The sequence below is a fragment of the Mercenaria mercenaria genome, chromosome 3 (assembly GCF_021730395.1).
Source record: "Mercenaria mercenaria strain notata chromosome 3, MADL_Memer_1, whole genome shotgun sequence".
NCBI classification, from domain to species: Eukaryota; Metazoa; Mollusca; class Bivalvia; order Venerida; family Veneridae; genus Mercenaria; species Mercenaria mercenaria.
The window spans coordinates 21,746,360-21,758,116 of NC_069363.1; the positions used below are offsets into that span (position 1 = coordinate 21,746,360).

An 11,757-nucleotide genomic window follows, 5' to 3' on the forward strand; every position below is an offset into this window, starting at 1 on the left:
AAATCCCGCTATCAAACTAATATGAATCATGGGAACACTACTGCTTAACTTCAGATAAATCCTTATTTATAAGGAACACAAGCAAGACAAATAGCAATACAAGCAACACAAATAGGAATACAAGCAAGACAAATACAATATACAAAGACAAAAACTATAAACAACAAGATTAAACAAAATTTGGGTGGGCGGGTGTGGCAAAGATTTTCGAAAACGATGTGTATAGTATCGTGTCAAACAAAAACTGTAAAGTAGTCCCAGCAAAACAGCTGATTTAAACTATCGGCGGATGAATACAAAGTTATTCATGTGTAAATTTAAATATTTATTTGACTTTCATTATGAAGAGTATTAAAGGGGAAGAAATCTTGCTTACCAAATTATTTATCCATTCTGACTATCAGAATAGAATAGAATAGAACCAAATAAAACCATAAAATATATGATCGCTGTTATATTTGTTAATTAAAAGATTTTATGGCATAAAATGCTTGAAATTATCTCATAACCAGTTCTCAAAACAACAAATAGAATAAATAATCAAATGAATTTTATTAGATCTAAATGCATGACACGATACCAAAGATCAAACTATTTTATATGAATCAGTAATATTCAATCAATTATTACTAACTAATAAATACCATATGAAATTCAATGTAAATCATATGTTAACAATAAACAAGAATAAGCCAAAGAGCTTATACTGAGCAAATCCCGCCAAAACCCGCCAAACCAAAAAAAAAAAGGCAAATTAAAGAAATTATAGCAAATGAAATGAAGCAAATAAGACAAATTAAATAAAACATGGTAATTAAATTGAAGGAAGTCAATGAAGCAAAATTTATTAAATACTTATGTAACTTGAAATCACTTACATGACTGCATACTGTTACAACTGTAAAGTAATAATCATGACAAGATGTTACTAATGACACTATATACATCATGTTTATAAATTACAATATTAAAAAATAAAAAACCATACAAGATATAAGCCCTGGTCGATTGTGAATGTTATGATCTCAACATCAAAGGAGTCCTAGTGAGACATGAGTAACGTGAAAGCTACCATTACCACATGTCTTAAACCTTCAAAGAAGTAAAGGTACCTTCTTCAGAAGGAGAAATTCACTAGAATGATATAAAGGTACTATCATTACAAGTGTAAAGGTCTAAAGGAATAAAGTACTTCCTTCACAACCCTGTAAGTCCAACTATCAAGTCCAAAAATTTTTGAAATCACAACACATACAAACGATCAAAACTTCCAGTACAATCTAATGAGTAATGAAAAACGTATTCTAAGAATCATATAATATATTGTAACACATTTTATGTCCTTATCCAATGAACCAAAATTTTTGTTTGATATTTAATGATAAGGATATATCTGTTTGTGCTATGTGTTGGTGATACCCTTAATATGTTTTAAGGATTACATTGCAAGTTTACCTTTAAGTAAGTGAGATACTGTGTTAATGAAAAACTTGCGTAACTGACGAGTACCTTCCAGGTTAAGATGGAGGCCTTTATCTCTAACAGCAAAAAGAGCACGTACTGGTTTGCCGTATTTGAAAAATGGTCTAAATGAGTGAATAAATTGGCAGTATCTTTCTTTGCACTTAACTTCTAATAACTGATTAACCTGCTTGATCTTATCCTTAGTCTGTTCATAATCACATGGACGTGGCAAAATGGATGAAAAAACAATATGAGTATGTGGGTTAACATTTCTGATCAATGTAATCATATTATTATAAAAACTAATAATATCGTCCACAGAATATTCTTCGTTGGGATTTCTAGGGTTTATGTCATTTGTACCCACATGTATAATTGTGACGGGTTTAGAAACTAAGTAAGGTGAACTTTGAATCCTTACTGATAGACGAGTAATACCAATTCCAGGAAAGGCTATCACTTTAGTATGCCAAATACCACCCACATCCTTGGCAATTGAATCCGAAATAATATGAACCATCACACCTGTAATAACAAAAAGGGACTTGAGACCAACCTTGACTACTTTTCAATATTGAACATTTTAGAGAGAATTGTAACTTTATCACACCAATTGAGTTCTAAGTATGCTTTATAAGCATCAGATTTCCAGTCTCCAAGAATTTGTATATGTGAATGTGGAATGTCTAGACGATGAGCTAAAGTAGTAAAACCTCGTCTAAACGAATGACTTGAAAACTGGTCAGCATCTAATCCTATATCTTTTATACAGTCCCTTAACTTCTTTTGAAATAAATAATAGGTAATTACTGATCCATTGGTTAAAGTAAATAACACCTTTCTATGATAAGGAATTTTTAATGCAAGCGTACGCTCATATGCAGCTACAGGACATAACCTTTTATCCTTTAATCTTAATAATGGATTAATTACTTCCCTTTCACCAAATTGAATGGTTTTTGACCAATTAAAATGTACTAAAATGTAATTGTCAAAAAGTTGAACACAATCAGTGCTTAAAAATCTACCTTTCTCAATATCATCTAAAGATGTGGGAACCAAATTAGACTTTCTTGCACACAGAAAAAAGGCAAATAGAAATAAACACCAATAAACAATATTGTCTACATGAGAAAAATCCAAAATTGAAAATATCTTTATCAAAATTTCCAATGTTATAGGCTCAGCACGTTTAACAGACCACGGATTCAATCTAGCTATTCCTTTAAAAGATAAGTTTAATAAATAAGTATTAATATGATCAATATTGTAACCTAGGCATAAATGTAACGTTTTGACCCCGCTAATATAATTTTTCACGCTTTGAACTGATTTAAAGGATCTGCTCAAAAATTGAGCATATAACTGTAATGTAGCAGTTGATGCTGGTAAAAAACAAAGTTTAAATTATAAGCAAAATAAAATAAAGCTTTCCCACTGAATACGCAAATTTTCATGCGTTCCTTCAGCAAAGGCTGATTTAAGGGATTTTTGTAGGTCCTGCCTCAAAATTCCAATCTGCGACTCTGAAACACAACAAAATCACCAATCACTGTTCAATCTAAAAAGATCTTCCGATACTGGGACATCTATTAGAGGAGACACATGAGGAATCTGATCATAAAATTGCTTCCTGTATATAGGATCTAAATCCCATCTGGATAAACAGTCTGATAAACGATTTTCACTAGAACTGAGATGTATTGACCGGAGTTGAAACTCGTTTACTGAAGCAATGAAACAGATTTCACGTAAACACTTCTGTAAAAAGATACTTTTGGCTTTACCTGAATTGATAACTATACATACTGCTTGATTATCACAAAAGATAACCACCCTTTTCCCACGTAATTCATCACACCACAACTTCACAGAAACAACAACTGTCAACATTTCTAAGCAAGTGATGCTCAGATTTTGGTTGAGAACAAATTCAGGGAAAGTACTATGAAAAATTTTGTTTCCACAAATACTCCCACAACCTGTCATGCAACTATCAGAACTGAAAACCGAATCTACCTCTAACCATTCTCCATAATCAATGAGTGCTTTCCCCTGAAATAAAGGCAAAAACTTGTGCCACCATATCAAATCTTTTTTAACTTCAACTGGAATTACAAACACACTTTTTGTATCAGTATAACATTCACGTAACCAGTTCAAAATTCTATTCACGAAAATCCTACTTGATCTAACACATGCACCTACAAAATTTAATTTTCCTAGTAATTTTTGAATATCTTTTAAAGAAGCAGTTTCTTTGTTTAACCAAGTTGAAACTAGTTGTTTGATTTCTTCAAGTCTCTCCTCTGTGACCTCCATTGTCATAGTACGGCTATTAAAAAGAACACCAAGAAAAACCATTATTTCTGAAGGAGGACAAGCTTTATCTAAGGCTTCCTCAATACCACTCCTAACGAACAGTTCTCTGAGCAAAGAAAAGGCAAATATAGCTTCCTTTTTTCTTTCAACTCCACAGAAATCATCCAAATAGTTGCAGACACAAAACCCAAATTTATACATCATAAAGGCAAAGGCATTAGTTACTCTCTGACAAATATGAGCAGATGACCTTAAACCCATGGCCAGAAAAGTGTCAAAAAATATATGGTGTTTCCAAGTAAATCCTACAAAGTTATAACTGGACGGGCAAATACTAATTTGTCTGTAAGCCCGTTGAAGATCAAGTTTAAACATCAGGCAACCTTGACCTTTAGTCTTAATTAAAGACACAAAGTCATCTATCTTTGGAAAAACCAAATCTACTTTTTCACCCAGATATAACTCTTTTGACACAAATTTATTCACTCCAGTACCATCCTTTGGATAACTTAAATCTAGAATAACTCTACGTTTATTAGGATCTGCCTTAGGTACTGTGTTGAGGGGCGAAATAACCATACCTTCTTGAAAAGGACATGTAGTAAATGGACCAATAATAGCACCATGTGAGGCTTCCGTTTTTAAGTAATTTAACATGTGACCTGGGTAAGCTAGAGCACCCGTATGATTTTTTACATTTTTTGACTTGCAAATTAAAACCTTTTTATCTTCTTGATCTACTTCAATAGGGAATCCGTATTTCAATAAATCACATACTAATGTGTCTGTATAACCACACAACATTTTACGAAGAAATTCAGTATCAATCTTTTCATTTACCGGAATTTTACAGCCTTCAAAATTGTATTTACCAGATGCCTTTACTGTTTCACTAATCTCAATTTTTCTTTGAGACGTAGTACATAATTCTTTTTTAACAGATGAACAAACTTTGCAATCTTTCCTGTGATTACAGAAGCAATCAGTTGACCAAGATTTATTATTAGTTGAATCTGGAGCATTCATAGATTTTTTACAAAATTTTGGTAAGAAAATATCAACTAATTCATTTGAACTTTTTCCATGTTTTGAATCTGAAGACATTGACTGAATACCATTAAAGAGTCACGGATTGGCATGAGGACAGGCACTTGAACATTCCGGGTGTACTAATTCTTTTTTGTCTGTTTGCCAACACGTAGCACAAACATGTTTTGCAAAACGAGTTTTACCTCCTTTTAGTGCAATAATATGTGAAGATTTCTGAGGACATTTATTCCTTTGATATTTACTGCAGAACCATATTCTAGGTTCTTCATTTGAACCAGTACTTGTGCTTTCCTGGGGTAATTCAAAAAACGGTTTAGGTCTTAATGAAACGGGCTCTGGGTTTCTATTATAACGTACTTTGTACCTGGGTAAAACCGTCGATTCAACATACTGAAAGTCATCTCCCCATTGACTATGGCCTAATTCGATTTCCCTCAGAACAGCGGCATATAATGACTTAACTACTGAAAATTCATAAGAACTGTTAAGGTACATTAATTTCTTTAACAGTTTTAATCGTGCTTCTTTTTCTTTTGTTCCTGTTTTTGTGGAGGTAATGATTTCCAACTCTCCTGCTATAAATAGGTTGAATTCTATTTTTTCAAAAGAGATGTTCCTGTTTACAAAATCATATCTTAGATTCGAATGAGGGTATTTTTGTTTGTTCTTCACTGAATCTGATGACTTGGACGTAATGCCAGATTTTGTTTTGTGTTTTTTATGTTTTTTACGTTTTAACACTTGTTCTACCACTGTGTCATCAATTTCGTCCTCTGAGCTATCTGAATCTGAACTAGAGTCAGTGCTACTGCTAGAAGAGTCTGCAATCTCAAGCCCTAGTTTTTTCAGTTCTTTTCTGACTTGTTCTCTGAGGTTGGGCATCTGCCTCAACGTATCAATATTTAATAAACTCGTACCTGATTGTCCTGATTCTGTTGAGGTAGATGGTGTTTGTCCTTCCTGAAAACTAGCTGCTAATCTTGATTTGTGTTTTTTCGGCTTGGCACCGCCTGATTCCCCTGAAGATGGGGTAAGGCTATTTTCCATAGGGCAAATGAACTACTGTGGCCATAGTCGACCTAACCCTAACCTCTAGTCAGTATATTAGAGTCATAATTTTAGTGGTGCAAAGCCTGGACTATGGCCGACAAAACTATAGAAAGTAGTGTTTCCCCTGAAGATGATTCTTTGGATTTACCTTTACGTACCGGTTCGGTGAGGGATTTCTCTAATTCACGCACCGCCTCCTCTCGTTCCTCGACCTGTTTCCGTAACGTTTCTAGTTCTTTCTTCTCTTGGAGTTGCTTCTGTTTCTTATCCAACTCTGCTAACTTGTTTAGAAGCGAACTTTTTTCATCACCTGGATTCACCGGAAGTGTGAGTTTTACCGGTGTAGATGTGTCTTTCGGCTCAGAAAGTTTATCTGCTATTGAGGCTCCAGCGGGAGCTGTCTCTTCGGCGATTTTACTCTTCTCCTTCCCTTTCACTTCGGTAACCGGGCTTAACCCCGACGCCATCTTCTTATAATCTATCTTCTTTCTGGAAGATCTTTCACTTTTCTTCATGAACAAAGTCACTGGATTTCGCCGTTTTTAAAAAACGTTATACAATGTAATTCCCCACTGGGAAACTCTCACTCAAGAATTTAAAATTTAGTCCATCATCAAAAGTTATTTCTGCTTTAATTTTTCTAAACTGATCCAAATTTCAATATGGCCACAGTGAAGACCGCCAAATTCAACAAAGATTTTCTAAAACGATGTGTATAGTATCGTGTCAAACAAAAACTGTAAAGTAGTCCCAGCAAAACAGCTGATTTAAACTATCGGCGGATGAATACAAAGTTATTCATGTGTAAATTTAAATATTTATTTGACTTTCATTATGAAGAGTATTAAAGGGGAAGAAATCTTGCTTACCAAATTATTTATCCATTCTGACTATCAGAATAGAATAGAACAGAACCAAATAAAACCATAAAATATATGATCGCTGTTATATTTGTTAATTAAAAGATTTTATGGCATAAAATGCTTGAAATAGTGTCCGAGGTTAGTATTTACAGTGGAAATTTCAGTTTACAGTATATTCCACTAAATACCGCCTGATGTAAAATGTCAAACATGTTTAACCATGCTTTTTATACTATGATTTCTATTGAACATTCTTCACCATAATCAAAGGTCTTTTGACAAACGTGCATGTTGCCGACGAAAAGTAATTTGAATAACTATTGACCGTGATACATATGAATGAGTCTGAAATTGAAAAATTAGCATGTCTTGCAATTTCTTATATTATAGCTTGTCAGACACGTATTGATGGGAGTTCTGTCATATTGTAGATAACTGGAATCGGGCATAAAAACCGAGACCTCTCCAAAAAAGACGCAGACACCAGAGATAATAATGGCGTCAACCAATGTAATTATGAATTCGGAGGAAGAAATTGAGAGATGAACTGGCACGCAGACATTAGCAAAAGGTCAATCTAAAGAAGGCCTAGACTAGACTATAATCTTTTCAATGAATTAAAAACAGTCATTTATACATGAATATTTTCAGCAATGAGATAAATATGCAACATCCGAACAAACAATCGAGCTGTATTCGTGTTTGGATGATGGTATGAATTAGATATATCTTAATACTAAAAGCGAAAATTCCATAAATGAAATTAATAAAACAAATCTAAAAGTCAAATAGTTCCTCTAAATGTATGCATTATAACATCTGCCTAATATTCTAAATGGTTTACCATTTCAAAGGATATATTTGTAATTGTATAAAAAACTTACGTTTTATTCTACAGAACATTCATATGCTTACTCCTGTTTATCCTGTGAAATGTTACTGACGATCGGCAGTTGTTATAATCTACGGGTAACTAAAACCAGAAAAGTATATTTATACGTGTGACTTGTTGAGATTTCCATCGCATCACTGCTCCAGTTATATAAAAGGAAAAAGAGTAGAAAACGAAGGAAAATGACACGCAGGTATCTGGAAAAGGCCATGCTAGGGAAAGCCTAGACTGAACTAGATAATCTTTTGAATGTTGGAATCTATACATCGCAATTATGTACAAGATATCGTCTTGTAGTAATACCGCGGGTTTTTTTTTGTTATAACATCTGAAAAATCTCGAAGGATTGGTTGGTGCCCGAACCCAGTCGGACGAGGGTGGCAACGTATCCCTAGTTATTCTTTAGATGTATAACGAAACTAACTTGCGTTAAGGCTGTTCAAGCATAAAATAGAAAATGTTGAAACTGTACATGTCGCCGAACACGGAAAATGAAAATGTGGTAGACTCAGTAGCCTGTTCATGGACGGTATAGTGGAAATGCATGCTACCGTCCACGCCCTGTAGTTGAGCAGAACACAGCATCTGAATATGTTACAGGATCAAAAATCAATTTAGAAACATCCGCAGAAGTGTGTATACAGCGGTGTACATAAAACCTTTAATGATACGCAGCATATAATTCCATTAAAAGCGGCCTATTGTCTTCAGTTAAAAGAATGGGCTTGAACAGTGGGCAAAACTAAACAAACTGAAATCTAGGGAGGGGATCTAACTGCCAAAAGACAAAATTAAAAAGCCAGCACCATACCCACGGGGTGATTAGACAATATTCTAGCTATGAAAGCGGGAGTATTGCAACCATTATTGCCGAAATGTTGAAGCTGAAAAACTAAACAGTACCACAATAACATCAAAAATGTGCTGAACGATCTGAAAAGATCAAAATATAACAGCTTTGATTGAATGTACGGGGATACTTATTACGGCCGTCATAAGGGATAATAAATCTGTACAAAACTGAGAAATGAATAAGTTGTACATCAGCGCCATTGTATGTCCATGAAATACGCGGGAATGTCGGCTTTAATATCATTCCCTCGTACACTGTATACGCCATTGCCTGAACATTAGCTGTGGTTTTCATACTGGTCAGAGCAAGTGGTTCCGACGTTGTTTGAGCGGTGAATTTTACGCAGAACAGATGGAGAAATATGGCCGATTGTATAAATTTCCGGTCTTGTAAGTATGATTTAAAGGAATATCTGCCCATTATATAACATATTGAATATAAACGATGGGTGCACCTGGAGCGCAAAGGTCTCCGTTTCTTAGCACACGTATCCATTGAGCTGAGATTTGTGCCGTTTATATAAACACTTCTGTACAGTCCGGCGGGAGAAGGAAATTTTTGTCAGCTTTTGACAATATCGCATCATATATAGTGCTTATCGGGAACAAGTAATTATTAAAACACTTCTTATCTAAAGGGCTACCTCTTAAAACAAAGCATGTGCATTTTCATAGAATTATTCGGGTTTGTTTCAGAAAAATCGGCCGAAAGCATAACACAACGCAGTTTCGAGTGGGTCGCTACGCAACGCAATCAAGTGGATACCGCTCTGTGTCTTACTCTTCAAGTAACCTAAAGGAAAAAGATAAAAACGAATGTGTTTCTCTAAGATACTACTTTACTAAAGTAGCATATTTTCATTCATGAGTCATCTTACACGTCGGATGTAAGACGTGTTTTTCCAGCATCGACGAAAACATTGGAACATTCTGTACAGATTTTATTTTTAAGCCATTCACTTAAAACATTCTCAGTCAATAATCTATTACATTAGATAAACCAGGTAAAAAGTGAGGTTTTACCTTACTAGTAAATCATCAAAACTAAGAAAACGATTTTGCTATACTCTTACCAATGCGCAAATCCGTTTTTCAAGTAACACACCACATATTCCGGAGGCACACTGGTTTCCCATTTGTTTATCAGCGACCGTTACGAGAGCTAAAATCAAATTTATTTGTACCTAGATCTGGTGCTATTTGGTTTGCATAATCTTGATTACTAATTTTTTTTCTCTTGCTGCCGTAATAGGCATATGAATGTGTTGGATTTTTAAAGAAGAATCACGCACAATCATGGTTCTTCTGTGTTTGTTTGCCTGTTGTTTTTTGTTAATTAAACAAGTGCGTTTTGGCTATGCAATGAAAGCATGTAAGCTCGAAATTGTGCGTGGAAAACTGTTTATACCACAGCTACAATTTAACACAATCTTACTCCAGAAGGCAGTTTATTTGCGGCATCACGTATTTCATACAACAGTATAATTACACTATTATGTGATACATGTAATATGAATGCACATTATTGTAAACACAGTCTAATGACGTAGTAACTTTGCGCACAAACTACAAGTGCCTTATATTGAAATCGATAGCTGGTGGGAAGAAAATTTAGCTTATTGTTCCACAGGCGTAGGAGCCGAGGTGGGCGAAGTATAGAAGTTGCTACCCCTTCCGTCCAATATTTCAAAATACAGATATAAAATGCATGCTAATAAAACAGAAATTAAGCAATGGTATGATTCTATCTCGGCTTCATCTTTCAGTCTGATGTCACATTTGCACCTGGCTGTTCCTTATTTCTGATGTAAGTCCACTGTCTTTCCTGAAAGTGATTATTTTTATCTCCGGACACGCCGAAGACTGTTCGATTATTCCTTATTGAGCTCAGCTATCAACGAAAAGTCAAACGTATATCATATGGGCATCTGCAAAAACGATGTAGGTATTTTGCACTTTTACGTATGAAACTTTTATAATTGCATTTTTTGTTGTCTACCTGAGGGAAATATTACTAGTAATTGAACAATGGCATATCATTTTAAGACAAATGCAATGACTGTTGGATTATATGTACGGTAAATGCTGTACTGATAGCACGTTTGATTAAACGAATAGAGCAGGTCTTTACCGACTAAATAAAGGTCGGCATTAAATCTCCCACATTCAGTGTACGCACGCATTGAATGTTCACAATTAAACCTATGTTAAACCTAACCCTAACCTTTAGACAGTATATTGTACACTCAATACGTGCTAGTCTGTCTGTTTTCATTTTTGAATGGCGAGCATACAAGCTTATTTCGACGTTTTTTTTCATGGACGACAATTAAAATCTTTTGTTTTTTCTTGTCATTTTCAACGTTCTTGTTTCTCTATGGTTTATCTCTCTGAACATAGATGAACGCTAAAACAGGCATATGAATGAAAACATGTACAGACAATTGATCAATATATTTTACCATGGATCACATTTGATTTATTTTGTACTAACAGCTGAAATGCACAATATATCAGTAATGAAATAGCAATGAGTAAAAAAGAACGAAATGTAACTATACTGATTAAAGGAGTTAACCCGTTTGTGATTGTTTTGGTACACTGTTCAGTACCATACGTGGTGGAGTTACATCCGTTAACTGGTTCTTGTTTTTACTAACTATTATTAAGTTGATGATACTGTTCGATATTCATTTTTGCTTTAAGTCGGGGTGGAGTGTGGTGGGGGTTATTAGAAATGGCGGAATCAGTACAATGATATTGAACTTTCTAAAGTTGTTCTGTGTGAGGTTTTAATGACTTTTTATGACTGATAAGACTTTGCAAGTAAAACACAGAACAGTAGCCACTTGACTGCGTTGCGTAGCGACCCACTCGAAACTGCGTTGCGTTAGGTTTTCGGCCGATTTTTCTGAAACAAACCCGAATAATTCTATGAAAATACACATGCTTTGTTTTAAGAGGTAGCCCTTTAGATAAGAAGTGTTTTAATAATTACTTGTTCCCGATAAGCATTATATATGATGCGATATTGTCAAAAACTGACAAAAATGTCCTTTCCCACGCCGGACTGTACAGAAGTGTTTGAATAAACGGCACAAATCTCGACTAAATGGACACATGTGCTAAGAAACGGAGAAATTTGCGCTCCATATGTACCTACTGTTTTCATTCAGTTCGTTATATAACGGGTAGAAATTCCTTTAAATCATACTTACAAGACCGGAAATTTATACAGTCGGCCATATTTCTCCATCTGTTCTG

At 34.6% G+C, this 11,757-nt stretch overlaps 1 protein-coding gene across 1 annotated transcript; it reads right to left on the reverse strand.

Moving 5' to 3' along the window:
• Window positions 1-254: 254 nt before the first annotated feature.
• LOC128555856 (uncharacterized) lies at window positions 255-5,883 on the reverse strand. The gene is made up of 2 exons (XM_053539625.1): window positions 5,754-5,883; window positions 255-1,989 (listed from the first exon to the last, which is right to left on the reverse strand). Exons 1-2 carry the CDS (start codon window positions 5,881-5,883, stop codon window positions 1,439-1,441), a joined length of 681 nt encoding a protein of 226 aa, XP_053395600.1. The 3' UTR covers window positions 255-1,438.
• Between the last annotated feature and the right edge of the window lie 5,874 nt (window positions 5,884-11,757).